This window comes from Paralichthys olivaceus, chromosome 7, assembly GCF_024713975.1.
Source record: "Paralichthys olivaceus isolate ysfri-2021 chromosome 7, ASM2471397v2, whole genome shotgun sequence".
Taxonomy (NCBI): domain Eukaryota; kingdom Metazoa; phylum Chordata; class Actinopteri; order Pleuronectiformes; family Paralichthyidae; genus Paralichthys; species Paralichthys olivaceus.
The window spans coordinates 18,332,797-18,353,276 of NC_091099.1; the positions used below are offsets into that span (position 1 = coordinate 18,332,797).

Sequence of the window (20,480 nt, forward strand, 5' to 3'; positions counted from 1 at the left end):
GTCTCCATCTCGTCGCTGGTGTATCAACGTGTTTCGGCCACATTGTTTTACACTGATGCTGTGTTCGCTGAGTGGATCCACACATCTGCATCCGTCCATCCGCTCCACAGCAGCAGGCTCCAGTCAGCCGCCCCGCACCCTGCACCGCCCGGCGGGAACCCGCTGACGAAGCACCGCCCGGCTGCGCTGTAGCCCACCCGGCGCACGGAAGGTCCAGGACAATGGCAAAGGATTTTGGGGGGGGGGCGCCTCTGTCGTGTACCAACAACAGGTCGCATGGATAATCCCGCATCAGCAGCCAGTGTTCGGGGTGATCGGAGCGCCGCTGTCGGCCTGATGTGGCAGGAGAGCCGTGCGGGGCTCCACGTCCTGGCTGCGCTCTGAGGAAGAGGAGGAGGAGGAGGAGGAGGAGGAGGAGAGTGGCGTGGAGCAGGTGCGTTCACGGTTTCATCCTCCACACATGCACACATGATACCGAGGTGTAGTATCTTTGGTGGGACAGGTGCGGCAGGTAGGGTTGTTGCACGGTTCTGGCTCGTCCCGGATGTGCCAGGCTGCGCCGACGTTGAAGTTGTGTAATCGGATGAACCCAGTGGAGCATGTTGTCTGTTGTCTCGTGGGGTCCTGAGATGTGACATCTGGCGTCATCAGTGTGGTGACAGCACAGAGGATGTGAGTGGTCACACACCCTCGCCCCTGTACACAGCGATCCATTCAGAAAGTACTGGAACTGATGGTGAGTTTCCTGTGGGAGAGCAATGTCTTTCTGATGGTTAAAAGGAAAGAACCAAGGACCATGGACATGATGATGTCACAAGTTAGCCCTGGATGATTTGGCCAAAATTGATGCCAGGACTAAACCGTTCACATCAGTCTATATCGGTAAATATCGCGATAAATGTCACATTATAAGTTTAAATACAGATGTTTGCTCCTAATTGACGGTTTTGGTTTTAAACTGTGACAAACAGAAAACAGTAGAACATTTTACTAAGACACTGATCAAATCGTCTGTGACTAATGACTATTATCAATAAAGCTATTGATTAGTTCTTCAGTTAGTTGTTTGGGCTATAAAATGTCAAAAAAAAGGTGTGAAATTCGGGCTGACGATAATAATCATGATAAATGTGGCATTGTTATTTCTTCTAAGTTTGAGGACTTCTGATTGAACACCTTATAAACAGCATGTCACAAATTTGAGGTGTTTAAATTATTTTGAGTTGTACTCCCCTATGTGCATTTATAACATATTTATTGATATATATTGTTGTATTGGTATTGATGAAAATTATATTGTGATAATTATTGATATTGATTTATTGCCCAGCCCTATCACAGATTTTGCAAATTCACCTCATTGCATTAGCAGTGTTTAAGTGGAAGCCTACCACCAAATGAAATACTGTGTCCCCATCCTTTGGAGAGTCCCACTCCATGTTAGGCTCTCTCCCTCCTAGGGCTGGGTGATAAAACTATCAATAATTATTGCAACAAGATTTTCCTTTATAGCAATAAGAAAAAAAGATTGCTTCTTGTAGCTCCCCTCCAGTTGAAACACGACCACGAGGCATTCTTTTAGCTACAGGCATTTATTTCTATCAAAAGAAAATAATTCTGTCTCAATGCCGTCTTTCTGTTCGTGATTAAACTGGAGAAGAGCTACAGTCTGAACTCACTGGCCACGTTACTTGATGGGAGTCAGGAAGAAACCTCTGAACTTTCCAAATCTTCGGATAATCTGTATCTTGCACTTAAACCAAGATTATTTTAACCCATTGCTTCCAAACTATCAGGTGCTCTGCCCTCACACAAATGATCCGTTCCACCATGGAAATATAAGACGTACCCCCTCAGACCCAATCATATTCATATCTATTGTCAAAAAATATTTTTGACAAAAATATAAATGAAACCTTTTTAAAAAAAACCTGATTACTCAACATGTATTGAATTTAAACTGTATAACAGACTCCAGCTACACGTCTGCATGCAACACCTCATCAGTCTACCTCTGAGCGTCTGTCAATTTATGCCCATTAGTGTTTCGAATCAAATCAAATTGTGCCTCTGTAGCCCATAAATCACCGTTTAACAATCTATACAAGAAGCGACATCCTCTGACCTTAACTCTCGACAAGCGTGAGGAACAACTTTCAAAATAAACTTTTAAAACCACAACCTTTACATGGAGGCAAAAGTGAGACTTTGAACCTAAAAGAAATAACAATAATGTGACATTTATTATGATTATCTCGATATAATTTTTGGCCATATTGCTCAGCCAAAGTCTCTCCTTCCTCAGGCCCTGGGCTCAAATGTGGGGGCAGACCCCCCCCCCCCCCCCCAAATCACAGAGAGCCCACTCCTCTCAATAGTTTAAATGGGATAAACAGAATAATATCAATATTATAAAATAATATTATATCTGCACAATTAAGGGATTCTATTAGGAGGAACCACTAGCTTAGCAACAGTCAAGGTGGCAGATACTTGTGAGGAAAACATGATGCTGGTGAAATTTAATAGCCACACGGGTGCACCACAGTGGCAGCTCTATTTCTGAAGCTGTGACATCACTCCAAGTTCCCACTGTGGGGTATTTTTGGTAATGGTGTCAATACAGGGGAAGTTCAGACCAGCTGCAGGGGGGATATAGCGATGGGAGTTCATTGGTGAGTAATAATTGGATATAAAAATACAGAGGGGCGGTGGACTGTCGAGAAGTTGCTCAAGCGCTGCTCGGCTGGAGTTCCCGAGGAAAGAATCAAACATAATGCTGCTCCAGTTTTTCTTGTGGGGGAGACAGAGCAGACAGGCTGAGAGATGAGCTGTTAAAAAGTCGGCACTTTACAGCCATGAGCCTCAGGGACTCTACCTCATTAAGGTATGACACACAGCTCAGCTTCTTTCACTGAACGATGAAGAATGTGAACGTCTGTGTTTCAGGACGAACCTGTCACATCAGGACCTCTGTGTCCTGTGTCATGATCTTAGCATTGAAGGGGGGGTTGTGTTTAGAAATCTCTGTGGAAATGTGTTATCAGCACTGTCTCTGAACTGAATGAGTCTGAATTTAGCATAATAATCCCAGTCTGTGCTAATCCTCAGTGATAGTACCAACATTAATCTGAGTCCGAGGGATGTTTTCACCCTAATCTGCCCCGCTGATCTGAGCGTGACGTAATCTGACTGAAAGAAGTACTTTCTTTACACTGTAAACGGGAGCCTGTCAACAGTTGCTGTTTTCATTACTTCACCTCAATATAAAACCAAAGCTGCAATTTAATCCTGATGAATTCTGCAATCTCACAGAACACTTTGTTATAATGATTGCTTTGTTCATATCAGGGCATTGTTGCAAGATTTGGTTGTTGAGAGATTTTTGCAGTCTCTCCCATTCTGCTCATTGTTCCTGTTATCTCCTCAATGACTTTCTATATCTCCATCATGGAGGTCAGGTTTTCGCCCCTGTCCGTTCGTTTGTCAGGTGGTTTGTGTGTTAGTTTGCAAGATTACACAACAACTACTGGCTGATGAAAAAAAATCAGACATTTATAAAGGATTGATATTTATGACTGTTGCAGAGGTATGCACTCTGCCATAGTTTGTTTAAAATCTATAAGGACTTCCACAAAACTTTGTGGAAGGAAGGGACGTGGGCCAAGTAAGAACCCATTCAATTTTGGCATGGATCCACACATTTCTTTGCACTTTTTCAACATTGCCAGATTGCGACTCATTTTTTCAATGTTTTCACCAATTTCGTAACGAATAATTCATAGATCTTGCTGAAAAAAACAGGTTTATTTAGAGGATTGATATCTATAAGAGTGTGTAGTTTGGTGCAGATCCGTACAAAAATCCAGATCTAACGATTTAAAATGTGGTTTCATTAAGTGACTGTTGGGCCTTTGTGGAGGTATGAACTCTACTGGCTGTTTTATTGTGTAATTTAATTTAAATTTTCTTTCCCATTCATGTACAACATGTTGATACATCCCACTCTTTCTCTCTCTCTGCCTGATTCTCAGGTGTAGTGTGGCTGGGTGGCTCAGCAGGATGGAAATAGATGCCCGCTTTCGCTACTATTTCCAGCACCCGTGGTCGCGTCTCATTGTGGCCTACCTAGTCACCTTCTTTAACTTCCTCATATTCGCCGAGGACCCCATCTCTCACAGCCAGACCGAGGCCCATATGATCGTGGTGGGCAACTGCTTCTCCTTCCTGTTCAACAAGTACCTGGGTCTCGGATGGAACATCCTGAAAGTAATATGCTGGACGCTGGCCATCATCACCGGCCTGTTTGCCGGGAAGTTTATATTCCACCGCCAGCTCTTTGGTAAGTCATGCGAACAATGATGCAGAGGAATGTGCAGAGTAATGGCTCTGCTGAGGGAGGGGACTTTCTCCTGAGTGGTTTCTGTTGAGGCTGTTCATCAGCGGGAGATGCCGTTTACACTCACACTCTGCTTCTTTGTGAATAGTAATGTAATTAAGAGGATTGTTATATCTCCACCATCAATTCTCTTCTTTGTGTCTACACTTGTGCCTGCACTTGTTGAACTCTTTGTCTCACTTCTCATCAGGTCTGGGTCAAACAGTGTTTGTAAAACTCCTCTGCTTTTATCACACTCTGATTGCAGTGGGCTTCAGTGTATTATTACCTCTGAATGAATCAATTAGTTGATAAAATAGAAAAAAAATGTAGAAAAATGGCCACCATTTTTTGAAATCCCAATATGATATCATGTAAAACCTAAAAACACTGGAATGGAACTCAGTAGAGCGTGTACCTTCACCAATGTCCCAAATCTCACACACAATCATCAGTTACCTCAAGATCCATGAATTAGGGCACGGTCACACATGCCTCGATGCATGCGAATGATAATCGCCAACCACGGCGAATAACGCAGGCTATTATCGCTTGCTGAATATGGACAGTGCAGGATGTGACATCAATGATGGCTAAATGGAGTCAACCACACAAACATAAACCTGTTACGTTGCCGATCCAAGTTCATCAAAGTTGAGCACTCTGCAGATTTGCTACACCACAAGGAGCAGATGTTTTATTCACAACCCTCGCTCTCATAGAATCAGAGTGAACAGAAGGCAAAGGTTTGCCAGTGCTGCATTTGCATGTTTGCGACCACGCCCTTGTTCCTTGGGAAATTTGTGAAAAATGTCAAAAAAAACACGACAGTGACTTCTTCTTTTGATGCCAGCTCTTCCACTGCCATGTAGCCAGCTAATGTTTTAATGTTTTTTAAAAAACGTCATGCGTAAAAAGATGATAGAGGTACGACAAATGCCAGTCGTAAGAGCCATGTAGCAGCAGATCACTCTGTGGGTTTGTGACCGTAGCATGGATCCGTGTTATATGAGAAGGCCAAGTACAGATTGAACACACCTACATAAATTAAACTCATCATTAATAAAACTTATATAACTACATCTTTGCTTTTACCCGTCATGACCCTGTTGAGAAACTCTGCAGCACAACATCCATCACCTCCTGCATATTTTAATCAGTCTTGCCATCTTGCTCACTTCTTCCCCTCACACATCTCCTCGGTACATGTCCTTTCTTTCACCCACTTGCCGTCTGCCTCTCCCCTTCTTAAATCATCCAACTTTTATTTCTTGCCACTCTCTCTCACCAGCGTGACACTTTCCTTTTCACTCTCCTCTCACAAGGCCGTGACTAGTAATATCATCAGCTTTTCATTTGTCTACACTCTGCAACAGTCTTTGCGGCGCTTCCCATTCAAGTCACACATTTAATTTCCCACTCACTTCACAACTCACTTACGCCTGGCACCCTGGCTTATCTATGGATGAACCATTAATTACTGTAATTGAAGGGCAGTAGGAGAGAGTTGGGGGGGGCGGGTACTCTGTGAGTGATCATCTTCTCTGAGCACAAATAGAAAGCTATGAGCGCACTATGACACAGCAAGAGGGGAAATGGAAAATGGCTTTGAGGACTGTTTAACCTGCACATGGTGGATCTGATAACAGCAGCTCTTCTAACTACTCAAGTTACAATTATTTAATTGAATTACTTAGTCGATACTGTATACGTACAGAGTCCTTTGAGATTTGTAGGATTGAGATAGAGACGTTAATTTGATATGCTTATAAAAATAGCTCTGCAATACAATATATCATAATATCATTTTACAAAATGTGGAGAATACAAAAAGAGTCATATTGACATTTGAAAGACAACAACTTGAAGATGTTGGGGAGGTTAAAAATTGACAAGACAAGTTTGAGAAACACTGATCTATAACATCAGTATATATAAAAAAGAGTCTTACATACCATTGTGTTATCTATCCATGTACAGGGTTTTGCTTTAATTTGACATTTTGAGAATTACACTTTATGGCTGAAAGTTGGACAAAATAGGATTGATACCACTCAGGTGTCTGTCTGTAAAAAAATTGTATTAAACCTGTGCTTGTCTAACTTAGCTTAGCATAGAGAAATGGGTTGAAGCAATCCTGGTGAAATTTGAAGCCCCCCTAAAATATCAGCATGGCCGCTTTGCTCATCTGACTTAACCTTAGCATGAAGATTACACTTACTGTATATCTGCTGCAGCTATGTCTTCCTTCCCCATTCGCCATTTTCACAGATTTTAAAATTCATTGGTGGTTGCTCGTCTTCCGCTGTGTAGTCAAAACAGCAACTGTTGAAGATAAGAAGTGTCCATGACTATGGAGGAGGAAGGATTTATGACCTTCTACTGCTGCCAACCATTTAAGACTTTTTGGCTTTACTTTGGGGAGCTCTCATGTCGTCCATCTTTATATACAGTCTATGCTGTTGAGTCTTTAGAGGGCCCCAACTGTATGTTATCAATGCAGATACTTATAAATCTAAACAGAATAAGAACAGAAGTATGCAAATTGAGATGCAGCAACTGTTTATGTAATTTTGGTGAGCTGACTAATTTAAACTATTTCAACTGTATTTATCTGCATAGCTTTACTGTCACACAGAACACATTATTTCAGTTAATACTATGAAGGCTGTACACATAGTGTCAGTGTTTTACTGCACCAGTATTTACTTGACTCATAACAGTAAAGAAGGTACCTCATCACATGAATTCTAGTCAGTTACACTAAGGCTCTGTGTATTTACTCTTACATTGGCTTGAGGGTATAGAGGACAGTAGAGTGCATCTCATCCTGCAGAAAGGTACAACTAATGCACTTCAATAAGCCTGCAAACAGATGGTGTGTGTGTGTGTGTGTGTGTGTGTGTGTGTGTGTGTGTGTGTGTGTGTGTGTGTGCATACTGTGAGAGTTGAGGATGTAAAAAAGGACAGATGAAGAGAATCTGTGATGGAGGGAAGGAGAGGTGGATGTTGAGAGTCGGACAGACGAATCGTGCCCTGCACAACATTTCAGTGAGGCAGTTATGTAATCACAGCCCAGGTAGAGCATAAGAGCTGTAGTATAGAAGCAGGCCCAGTGCACAGAGTATTACCTATTGTAGATCTGTCACAGAGGCCCACATGTCACCTCCTCCTGCACATCATGTCTAGTGAAGCTTAGCAGATTTATCCACCGTCTCCTCTGCTCGCTCGTACGTAGGCAGGCAGGGTAAACACCTCAGTCCACATTGAGGCTTGACTACCTGAAAAAGCACTTTGCAGCTGAAAGCTCTGTGTAGTCACAGTTCCAGAAAGTGTTTTCTGACACTCTTTTATAAATGTAATACATTGCCTATCTGGAAGACTGTTCAGGCCCACTCTGTTTGGAGTTATGCATAACTTCACATCAATTTGTCATAAAGCTGGAAACAGACAGTTTTTTTAAAGCTTACACATCCCCGCTGCATCATTTATAATTTATGACGGCCCAGGAAATCTAAACATTTCCTCCATCCTGCATCCTCCATCCATTCTATTGTTTCCTTTATTTGCCTCAATATGTGATTTACCGCCTCAGAAATCCACACTAAAATTAATCCAGCTGCTGCAGAACCTCAGCCATGCCTTTATTCTATTATGTTTTTCAGTCCATTAAGCACAGATGCACAGTATTGTTCTCTGTTTGCTTCTTCTTGGGGAAAACACAGTAAACTCCAGTAGATGAATAGCTTCTGACAGATTATGTGATTTGAGACTGCATTTGAGGTTCAAGGAGCAACCTATGTTATCCCATCCAGGGTTCACTCAAGGCTATGTGTGCTCTCTAATCGAGTGGGCGGTAGCCAATGATTTCTGGTCATCCAGAGGGAGAATGGCTGTCGTTATGCATTTTCATTAAATCTTAGGTCGCACAGGGTTTGTGAGCTGTCTGTTTCAGCCACAGATTAGATTAAGCCACCTTTTTAGATTTGAGGACAGAGACCCATTTAGGATGATCTCATTCAATGACTTTGCATTGGTTATTATGAATCAAGAATTTAAAGTAAAATTTGCTTTTTGTCATGTCATGTCAACATGTAAATTTAAAGAGTCTTTGACTTCTCACACAATAAAGATCCGTAGATTCAGTCTTTAGTTCTAATTTGAAAATAATCTGAAAGGAAGGCTGCAAGAAAAGTCAATGATTTTAAAACTAGCTCTGTTTCACATGCATGTACACAGAAACCATATATTGCATAGAAAGATGGACAAGATGACTGCTCTCCAAAAGTACAGCCAAAGTACTTGGTTATAAATCCTGCCTCCTCCATGTTAGAAGATGGGATATGAGACAGAATGTCAAATTGCTTATTAAATAAATGACACAGATGTTTGTTCAAGTGTTTATTTGTTTGGTATAATTAGTTATATTATGCTACAAAAATGAGTTGAAAGGTCATGATTTACAGCTGTGTGTGTGTGTGTAGCGTTGATTGGTCAAGTGTGAACCTTAATTGCTGCTGCAGCTGTATAGATAAATTATGAGACAAATTTTGAAATAGTTAAAGTTGGAAGATGTCAGTGTGTTCCATTGTCAAAGGTTTAAAGCTAAATAGTTCAACATCTATGAGTCCCATGTCAAACAAGATAAGAAAACAAAGGTCAAATAATGAGGAGATCCATTACCATTCAACTAAAGTCCAACATTTTACAAATAAAGTATTCTCTGTTCTGCTGATGAGACAATCAACACATCTGTCACATCAAAGCAGCCTTTGTCTTAGTTTAGCACAAAGACTGGAGACTGACAGTCAGGTCCAAAAAGGTCGCTTAAAATAATATAGCTTCATAATCCACACAAAAAGCTACCAAAAAGGAAAGCTATACCAAGAAAGTCAGTGTTCATAACCAAGAAATATTTCATTCAAAACCCTGCATAAACACAACTTGTCCAGATACAAGAATGAAACAAAACATGTTGGTAAATAACTTATCAGGGATTTTCAGTGGGACAGATCAGGAGGTAGATGTTGTTGCCTTTGGAAACAGCCGTATTAGAGTGGTATTGATCCTCTCATCTAACTCGTGTTTGTATTTCAATTGTTCTTTTTTAAAGAAATCATTGGATTGTTGGATTGAAATCTTTGTTAACAGTCTTATTTTTGGGATATATTTTTGGTGAGCAGACATTTTGTGTGTGTGTGTGTGTGTGTGTGTGTGTGTGTTTATGTGTGTGTGTGTGTGTGTGTGTGTGTGTGTGTGTGTGTGTGTGTGTGTGTGTGTGTGTGTGTGTGTGTGTGTAGTCTTGAGTTATAAAATATTTATAACAAATGCCCCATAACGCAACTAGTTACTCTTTCCGCAGTGATGCAGCAGTGCTACAGCTTTATATCATGGGACTATCTTTGCAGTAAACGACTGAATCACTTCCCATCTCCATAATAGGAGAAGTGTAACTGGGCTTTATTTGTCTCTCACGCTGTCTCAGACACTGGATTAGCATAATATATGCACCTCTCTCTCTCCAAGGCTCTTCTAAAAGCTCAATTGAATGGTAATTTTGAGTCGTGTGGAACATCGTGCTAAGCATAACTCTGCTTTTCACCATTAACATTCAATCAAACACGTAGAAAGTCGTTTGAGGCTCCAGAATCGTGTGAGCAACAGAGGAAGAGGTGACAGTAATGTGAAAACCTGTTTCGCACCACGTTCTGTTGAGCTCAGTGTGTGTGTGTGTGTGTGTGTGTGTGTGTGTGTGTGTGTGTGTGTGTGTGTGTGTGTGTGTTGTTGCAGTGCCTCTCGTCCTCATTCCCTTATCTTGATGATTGTAGCCTGCAGGATGCCATCTGGGTTCTGTCATATGTTTTTACTGTGCCACGCAAAGGCTGAGATGCCTTATGTATGGCACAGTGTGGCTGCGGGTCAAAAAGGAGTGTGTGTGTGTGTGTGTGTGTGTGTGTGTGTGTGTGTGTATGTGTGTGGCTGTGGGGTATTTTACTATCTATGTGTGTGACTTAGAGAAAGTCTTTCTGTTGAGAGTATATTAACATTTCTGCATCTACTCATATGGAAATTACAACATAGAGTGGGCGTGATTAAGATGGAACGACACGTCTCCCCCTCCTCCCACTGAAAAGAAATAAAGCCAAAATATCGATATAAATATAACGACAAAATAAAAAATAATGATATCAATAAAGATGTGACCACTGACATCTTGTGTATTTGAAACCTGAGTCTGTGCAGTAGTGATCAGTGGATGGAGATGTGGTAGCGAGGTCCCACTGATACACGCACTTGACCAATCATGTGTCAGTCTCAGCTGTCAATCATGACGTTTCACCCCATTTTATAGCATCAAATTATAAATTAAAACCAAACTTACTTGAAAAAAAGGAGCTCTTGAGCATCCGCTAGTGTGATAAGATCTAGAATGACAGAAACCATTTGAGTTTATTTATTATTATATTTATTTATACTGTAGCCAGGCTCCAGAGGGCGATGTGTGTGTATAGTGCACACTGTTGCATGGTTATAACACTATAATGGTGACGAAAATGTGTCCAAAGACAGACAGACAGACACCTCAGCTCTGCCTCTGTGGTAATTCCACCACACACAGCCCTACTGTCACAGCCGGTCATCATCAGCTTCATAACTACTCTGCCTTCAACAAACTTATGGTGCCCTGTAGAGTTGTATGTTACACTTTCCTCCTGGAGGCTGCCCCCTCCCTCAGTAAATAACGTGGGATTGCTTTGGTGTCAGCCGTGCTGCGCCCCTGCAGTTTATAACACCTTTATCTTACTGGGTGAAGCTGCCAGGTCTCTGGTGCATTTCAGTAAAGTGTGCATTGATCTGAGGTGGTAGGGCTGTTACGATCAACAAATTCTAGTTGACCTTTGTGTTTTTCCTGTTCATTTAAATATAGTGCAAGCCTAATCACAGTTTATTAAGACGAAGAAAAAGAAGCTCCATTGATTGATATTGAACACTGGAACATGTAAATAAAAAATCTTAGTACTCCACTCGTGCCATTGAATCATCACAGAAGAGTTGAGGGCCCAGAGATTCACATCATTAAAGGAGAAGTCAAACTGTGGAAAACAACATTTCTGTTTCATCCTGCTGGTTTCATAAAGTTGACTGAAATGGTGGAACAGAAATATGCCATTTATTAACATAATCAAGACGTCATTGCAGAATATTGACATTTTGCTCTTTCCTCTTCTGTGTTGGTCATTGCCTGGACTTGGGTAACAGAGAGCTGTCAGGGTAAAGACTGTTTAATGTCCTGTTCAACTGATTTGGACAGTTCACACATCCAGCTCCTCCAGGTTAAGTTCAGGGTCGTAGTGTGAAAGCAGCTTTTTTTCTCACCCAGTGCACAGCCTCTGTCACCTCTAGCCAAAAACACACAGTAGAGAAAGCAACTGTCTTGGGAACACAGTGGAGCATTTAGCAGCTTAAAAACACAGATTATTTCCTCAGAATTTGATGGAGACCAAAACTAAGAAAAAGGGAGTGTGAATATTGGACTTGAATTCATAAAGACGCTAGACTCCAAAGAGATGCTGTTGTTGCTCAATTTCAGCCAGATGATTGAACAGGCAAATGCTAGATGAAAAAGTAGATCACAGAGTTTTGTTTACGTCATATATTCTGTATTATGTTGGACGACAGAAATGAAGCCAAAATATATTGTATACACGCACTGCAATATTGCACATTTAGTGCTAGAGTCCAGCCGTAGACTCAGCTGTCAATCATGCTATTTCACTTGCTTTTATTGGATCAAATAATGAATTTAAATACTTTAGCATGCAGCTATAAGAAATATCATAAATGACAGAAACCGCTTTTGAGAAAATATTATTTGACGTTGATATTTTAATTCATCCCATCCACTAGCATGGAGGAGGCAGGGTTTATGACTTGTTCTGCCCCCAAGTGGCCAAAATAATAAGCTGAACTACACTTTGGTATCTTTGATCTTATCTTCTTTAGTCCACAATTTTCCAAAATGAAAACCATTGACATTTTCCACCTCAAAAATATATTATAACCTTTCCTAAACCTACAGATAATGAATCACTGTCACTGAGACGTTATTTATGTGCTTTACTCATGGGGTGAAATTCATGTCCATGTTCTTGCAGCAAAGGATAAAACACGAAGGTGTTGGCACAGCCATCGGAGAGACAAAGAAATAGAGCAATAACGATGAGAGGCAGCAAACAGGAAAAAAGCCAGAAGGAAATTGCTTATTTACCTGAAATGTATAACTCCTTTGGTCCGGAGCCATAAATAATGAAATGAATCTATGAGTCTGCTGATAGGAACAGGTGGAGTGGTTCAGTGGCCTGGAAGCCAGATCTCAGTTCTCTCTGTGGCTCTACTTGCTGCAATCTCCCTGTGGACAGACTTATGTTGTCACTTCCCACCTCTGATTTATTATCCAGACACTTAGGTACAGAGGAGTTTCGCTCTGGGGAGACTAGTGGCCATAGTCGTGGCTATTCCCCCAGCCCTATCGCTGATGCTACGGCACAGCAGCTGTGTGATGAATGGGGCCATCGTGTGTACATGCTAAGATGCAGACAGTGGTATAACTCAGACGCTCGGCACTCTGGGTTTGTTTTGGGTGGGGGTTGTTAATTTGGGTCCCTAAGGAGGGCATGGTGTTTGTTCTGATGCTGGAAATCTAAACAGGATACTGTGGAGCTGCAGACTGAAACCTAAAATAGATGAAAGTGCAAACGTAATGAGGCTGCCCTCACAGTTTGCACACGAGGTGATGACTTTAATAAGAGGAGCAGTGACTGCACTATAGCTGGAGATTCAATATGATCATATCACTGACCGTGAGGCCAAACATGAGCTGAGTTTTGTTTTTTCACAGCCTGGTGTTGAATCCATTCATTGAGAAATTTGATCAGATTTTCCATGTACGCTTCACTGCACGACGGTCACAATATTTAAACAGGAGGAGGTGGTGAGTTGATTGCACCAGCATTGCAAATAAATAACAGGATGATTGACTCCTTCACTGGTGCTTTTCTGTTATGATACAAATGCAGAGGTGATCTTAGTCACATAAACTGCACCTATGGTATAAAGATACATGTTAAACTAGAATAATAGTAGCGTGCATACCTCTGCCAAGTCCCAACAGTCCCCTGATGAAAGCTTAAATTCACTATAGTTTGTATTTTGATCCGCACCAGGTTACTTGCACACAAATTGTATGTTTCTCTCCGTTTTATATTGTTGTAGAATTTATTATTTGGGTTTTTGTCTGTGGGATAGAAGAAAACAACTATTTTAAAAATCTTGAGCTAAATCTTGTGACCATATTGTGACATCAAACATGATTAATTAACTTTGCACTGATGTTCTATGAAGTGAAAACATCATTTAGGATGAGACCATGTCAGATACATTTTAATTAAATGTTTTCGTGATACAAAACAAACCATTTTGTGGGTTTGAGTACAATTTTTCAGCCACAGTATTTTCTTTTTTAATTCCAGTTCGACAATCAATATGGGACACTTTGGGCAAAGACAATTGTCACATTAACATCAGTCAACGGCACATGTGTAACAGTGATCCAGCAAATGGAATGTAAGGTAACTAGTTAAAGTCCAACACTGGATCCACTCAATCAACCAATCACCCCAACCCTCCTGCTGGCTCTGCAGCACAGCCTCCTGTATCTGTCTCTCTTCAGGGCCAGCAGCTTCTTCTGGAACTGCTCGCTCGCTGCGATGTACAGCAGGGGGTCCAGACAGCTGCTCACACTGCAGATGGCCTCAAAAAACTCATAGGAGGCGTAGAGGACATAGGTATTAGATGGTGTGACCTGGTTGTGGATCCTCATGAACACTAGAGTGATGACCATGATGTGGTAGGGCATGAAAGAGACAATGAAGATGAGTATGGCGGCGGTGATGAGCCGCTGAGGCTTCCCTCCCGCCCGCTGGGCTCCTCTGTGCCTTCTTTCCCTCGGGAGACGCCTCAAAACACGAACTGTGGTGACATAAAAAACCAGCATGATGCTGAACGGCAGCAGGAAGCCGACTATTGTTCTGATAATGGTGATGGTCTTGACGTACATGAACGGACCCTGGATGTGGTCCATGCATACAGTGACATTTTCTGGCCGTCGAATTGCGAACGTTACATATAAGTCAGGGATGGAGCTCAAGACGAGCAGGACCCATGTGCAGACAGCGCACAGCTTGGCTTTGCCCACATCCCACCAGCGCAGAGAGCTGATGGGGTGCACCGTCCCAATGTAGCGATCAAAACTGATCAGGGTGAGGAAGAGGATGCTGCCGTAGATGTTGATGTTGAAGGAGATCTTCTTGAACTGGCAGAAGATCTGTATGTCTTGAAGGTGCGGCCTCTGGAAGGTGAAGTAAAGGGTGAAGGGGAGGGTAATGATCCAGGCCGAGTCGCACAGCACCAGGTTCAGCAGGAAGATGTTGCTGGTGCTGGAGGTTTTCCTGAAGCAGGTGTAGTTGACCAGAGCCCCCACGTTTCCCAAGATCCCCACAGGAAGAGTAAAAGTGAAGAGGACCAGCAGGATGTAGCAGTACCACTGGCCGTTCTCAAAGCGCCTGCAGAATACTGTTGACTGGTTCAGGAACTCTAGAAGCACCTCTGGGATTTTAAAAAACAAAGAGGAGTCAGTTTTACTCGTGAGATATTATATACAACAGGGCACCAAACACATCTACGAGTGCTGTGGTCACTTTAAAGGACCAGAGATTTGAGAATGTTAAATCTGCGGGATTTTCCAAGGGATTCTGTAACTTCTCAAATAACAGTGAGATTGACAATGAAGATATTGGTTCAGGTTCTCCCTGCTGTTTATTTACGACAAAAAATATTTGTCTCATAATATAATGACTTTTTCTCATTAAATTGCAACTTAATTGTGATATTACAACTTTTTAAACTCGAAATCTCAACATTTTATATTCAAGATGGCTCGATTACTCCATTCTTAACATCTGTACAATCGATCTGATTTTGTGATGTTTCAGGGTGAGCAGCAGTGATGAAACTGACCTGAGTCTGAGATATCCTGACTTTATGATTCAACCTCCAAAAACAGAAAGAGTATCTTACTTCCATTTTACCTGACTCTTAAATGCTCATCTCCACGCCCTCAGTACAAGCTTAAAATAAATACTGATGATGAGTAATATTCTCAGACTCGACAAAGCTCCTTCAGAGACACAGAGGACATTATACAACTGGCTGAGTCATACCATCTGTGACTTCTACTACTAGTCTTAGTCATAGCAGCAATAAAAAACAATAAAACATGGCAGGTAAGTGGTCAATCACAGAAAATTATACTTCCATACTTCAAATTGAATCCGTTACTTTATCATCCTAAGCAGCAAAATAAAAGAGGCATAAAGAAGTGATTGTTTTATATCATAAGTTATGGTCTTTCTTATGCTTTGGCTAAACACACATTATAAGACTGTTAAACTAAATATTACACATGTACCATATAAACAAGGTGTTTAATTCATATATTACATCTACATTGTGGAATTAAAACTCTATGAAACACTCCCACAGTCAACTGTCAGTTTTAATAGCTGCTCACACGGAGCACTTTAAGTAAGATGTGTTCACTGTCTGTCTCAGGGCTCAGGTCTATATTTACTGTAACTGTCTCCATAGTCTCTGAGCATCAGCAGCGTGTCCAGGAAGCGAAGCGCTCCTCTGTCTGCGGAGAACAATGAAACCTGGGGGACTGTTGATCTATTGCCTCCAGCATGTCAGGCTCTGTTTGCACTCAATCTCTGATAATACATTCATTTTGTTCGGCCGAGCGGATATTAACAATTTACTTGAATCACATTTCAGCCCAGATCCTGACTGTGAATAGGCTGCTTAGAAAAGGGAACATTTTTAGATTCTAAATGTTTAAAATGTGATGGGGGTATTAAAACACTTTTAATTCTTGTTTTTATCACTTTTAAAAATATCAACTTATCTACTCTATGAGTAATAATTTTCGAAAACATGAGGTTACACTATAATTTAGACAGTAATGACTTTATTCATCCAAAATCCAGGTCAGTAAATTAAAATAAATTAATCAAATAAAGGTTTATCTGTTGTGTGAATTGTTTATATTTCCTTTAACCAGGTTTATGTAGAATATTGTGACTGATCTTAAAATGCTAAAATAGTATCTCAGGTTCAGATTGTACTCACCTCCTTTAGTTGCATGAGACTTGTTGAATAGCGGAATCATGATGAGTTAAGATGCTGATCACATCTCAGGACACCGTCACTCCGCCTCCGCCAGCTGTGTGCTTCTCATCTGTCAGGAGCCGTCGCTGCGCTGCCTCTCCTCCGAGGCGTGTGTGTGTGTGTGTGTGTGAGAGTGTGTTTGTGTGTAATATCAGTAATCGTAGGACTAAACAGAGCAGCTGTTAATTTATCTGACATGCATATTTGCTTCTTCACGTGAGCCTGTGTTTAACTGATGGTCTTTTTACTGTAATGTTTGTTTCTCCAGCTCTGAGTCATTGTGAATGAACTTTAAGTGGATTGCTGCTATAAATCTGGGGATTTTTATAACCTGAGCACTTCCCAGAATCATTACACATGATCTCATTATCAGATTGAAACAGAAGGATAACTACAATGTCAGCTGAGTTCTGGACAAGGTCGTAATCTGAAAAATTTGAATTTGTAAAAGACTTTTACCCCTCACTTTCTTTAACCGAGATGTTTCCTGTCTTGACTTATAATTCCACATATCCAGTATTTTCTCTGCAATATCCTTTTACCACAGCACAGCTTTACTGGATGAGTGCCTCACATGTTGAGGGAGAGTAGTGTAACCTGGTAAATTACTTGATGAATGTTGAAATGTAGTTTAGGGTGTCACCTTTAAACTGAATGTAGCCTGTAAGCATATGACAATAAGCCATTTGAAGATGTAAAATGGATGATTGTATTGTAATTAATGCATTTAAATTGTAATTTAATAGGTAAAAAATTGTAACTTAGTGTAATAGTAACTGTTAAATGTAAATTGCTCACGTAACCCAGTAAAAATAAGTATATTGCTCATTAGATAAAAACTGAATTTATTGTGCAATCGTATACTGCACTGAGCAATCCATAGACCTAATGAATGAATCAACTTATTCTACATTCGCCGCAATGAGGGTCATTTAAAAATCTGGATCGCACAGATGAAAACAATCGTGACAACATGCACTAAATTCAGACATAGATGTGGTGTTGTGAGATAATTCAATATGAAGGACGCAGGAGGACAAAGATCAAGCTGTGCTCACAACACAGGGTGAGGCTGAAATGAGTATCTCTCAGAAAAATCCTAAAAGCATGAAAAAGGGAAATGTGAGTCATGTTTGAAGTGTTGTAAAGGCTCTGGTTCCTTTCTGCATGTTTTGTTTTCAGTCAACTTGCCTGTCAGCACTTTAACGTGTCTCCATCTGTTACCACCAGATGGAGACAAAGCTACACGTTACATTCTTTTTTAATTTGAGGAGAGGTGGATATGATCTCATTCCAAACAGAACATTAGAAATGTCATAAGAGGAATTGTAATGTGAAGTTAGATACTGTCTTTCAATCTTTTAAAAGTAATTACACTATTGTTTGTAATACAGCAGCTCAGTGAGTGTGACTGGGTGTGTTTGCAGTGTAGCTCAGTGAGAGTGATAAAACGATAGAACAAGTGTCTTCTCTCTTCCCTCCGTGTTTTTGTATTTTTTATGTGACTGTGTTTGTGTGTCGCTGCCTTGTCCCTGTACGCTGCTGCTGCTGCTGTTGTCGTCCCCTGTTGGGCTGAGCCTCGCAGCTGGCAGTGCTCATGAATCACTCCTTATCGGGGTCCTCGACTGTCGGGAGGTGCAGTGACTCAAAAGGCGCCCGAACGGCCTTGAATCACCCACTAGTTAAATCTGGCCCGTATAGGCTGAGAGAGGCTGAGAGAGGCCGGTCGTGCTCGGCGGCGTGGCGTGCTGCTTTAAAAGTCAGATCTGCCGATACACACTGTGCACCTACATCTGAGCCAGGGCTCATTGGCACTGGAGGCAATTAAGTTCACCCATGCAAGTCAATTCAATTATGCATCTGTGATGAGCCCTGAAATACCACAGAGTCAGAAGACGTATGGTGTGGCCTCACACTGGGCCTCACTGAAGTCCTGGAAGTCTGAGGTTGAAATATCAAGAGAATATTCCAGACTCAATAACTTTATTGTCTTTGTGCAAGCACAACGAAATGAAAGGGAGGCTCATCCTCAAATCAAATTGTGCCGGTTATAAAGACTAACAAAGCAAAACACACTGATATAAAAAAATAAGAAACATATGATAGAAATATAAACACAAGCGAAGTAAGGATTAAAAGAATTTCAATTAATTAGATGTAAACACTAGTTGAGGCAACAAGGGTGCAAAGAACATATAGTAGCAGTAAAGTGGCTGATACAGATAAAGGTTATCAATCATATGAATATTGCACAATGCACTATTGCAGTAAGTAAATGCTCTTCAGTGAGTCAGTGTGTATAATCCCCTGATTTGTCAGTGTAGAAGGAGCCCTTCATATTTACGATGGGAGCAGTCCTGTTCTAACCAGACTGTAGGTAGAGATGGACGACACATCAAAAATGAAGCCAAAATATGCACAATACACCGGCTGCCATCTTGCACTTCATATTTTGGAGCCAGAATCTGCACTTCAGTTTGTTTTGTGGAGCTGCAGTGTTGAGGTCCCATCGACCAGTTCCGAGTTAGTCTCAGCTGTCATGACATCTCACCTTGCTGTTGTAGAAGCAAATAACTATTTAAAACCAAACTTACCACAGAGAGGAGCACTTGAACATACGTCAGTGTGATAAGAACTAATTTAGCACCTTGACTTTTTAGGTTGGGACATGTCCCATCTGCTAACATGGAGACTACTGGGTTTATGACCTAAACCCAAATATACATATAAATATATATATGTATATGCAGTTTATATATTTAAACCTACAACTGGAGGTGCATCCATTGTAACTTAAACTCAGCAAAGATCCTCATCTCAACAGGAAGCTCAACATCTTTGTTTTAATGTGTGATGCAGAGAAAAACGAGAAGTGAGCAAGCTGAGACTGAACAGCATGTAGAACTGTTGGAGAGTCAACCAGCCAGACTGTAATAGCAAAATAAATGGAGCATTCTGCTTCGCTATCTTCCTGACTTGTGGGTGTACACACACACACACACCCACACACACCCACACACACACACACACACACACACACACACACACACACACACACACACACAATGAACTCTCTGAGGTGCTATAACTCAAAGGGACGCTGACTGAGAGAAAAACAGAGTTTTTCGAGGGAAGATGGCCGCTCCTGGCAGCACATCACAGCTCGCAGGGAGACAAAGCAAATTGAGAGCCTTGAAATGTGTGTGTGTGAGCAATATGTAAAGTAGTTGAAAAAAGGGGTGTATCGCCAAGCTCACTCTTAATTAACACTCAATTGAGTAACCTTGAAGCGTTTGATGGTGGGGGGGGGGGTCAGCGCATCGGGACCTTACCATGGAGTCCAACGTAAAAATGGTTGTATAACGTCTCCTTCAGAGGGAGTGTTTTAGTTCTGATGCTGGGCCCACAATCACTCCCTATGTAGTGCAAAACATTAATCCTCATTTTATTTGTTTGGCCAAATTGTGTGTGTATCTACTACAATAATCTCTTTATGAATTCTACAGTGGAATAAAATCATTGTCCATGGACCCAGCCTGAGATGATGTCATAGTCATGTAGGACATGGAGTCTGACAAACATGCATGACCTGGACAGGAAGAGGTTAAACTGGGAGACTCTTGATGGACTGCTTTGACCTTCAGGTTGAGGCTCACGTGAGCGATGGGAGAAGCCAAGATAGTTCTACTGCTGCTGTGCTTATCTGCTGTCATCTTGACTAACAGCTGATCACTGCTGGCTGTGCAAGCTGCTACACACTGTTATCCTGTGGTTTAAACTGGCTGTTATACAATATGTGTGGGGGGGGTTGTCCCCC

At 41.4% G+C, this 20,480-nt stretch overlaps 2 protein-coding genes across 6 annotated transcripts in view; one reads left to right on the plus strand and one right to left on the minus strand.

Annotated features, from left to right (window-relative positions):
- Window positions 1-20,480, plus strand: part of tmem117 (transmembrane protein 117) — a 46,905-nt gene continuing 26,425 nt past the window's right edge. The window contains exons 1-2 of one of the 5 annotated variants that reach the window (XM_020078526.2): window positions 1-433; window positions 4,035-4,342. In XM_020078526.2, coding sequence (XP_019934085.1) covers window positions 4,063-4,342 — 280 coding nt within the window. In that variant the 5' untranslated portion in view covers window positions 1-433; window positions 4,035-4,062. Of the gene's footprint in view, window positions 434-602; window positions 737-2,618; window positions 2,676-2,702; window positions 2,888-4,034; window positions 4,343-20,480 lie in introns of those variants that run through there. The other 4 variants (XM_069528469.1, XM_069528468.1, XM_020078525.2 and 1 more) reach the window with 4 other exon arrangements.
- LOC138410827 (cysteinyl leukotriene receptor 2-like) lies at window positions 13,807-19,192 on the minus strand. Its single transcript, XM_069528471.1, has 2 exons — window positions 16,625-19,192; window positions 13,807-15,043 (listed from the first exon to the last, which is right to left on the minus strand). Exons 1-2 carry the CDS (start codon window positions 16,662-16,664, stop codon window positions 14,043-14,045), a joined length of 1,041 nt encoding a protein of 346 aa, XP_069384572.1. The 5' UTR covers window positions 16,665-19,192; the 3' UTR covers window positions 13,807-14,042.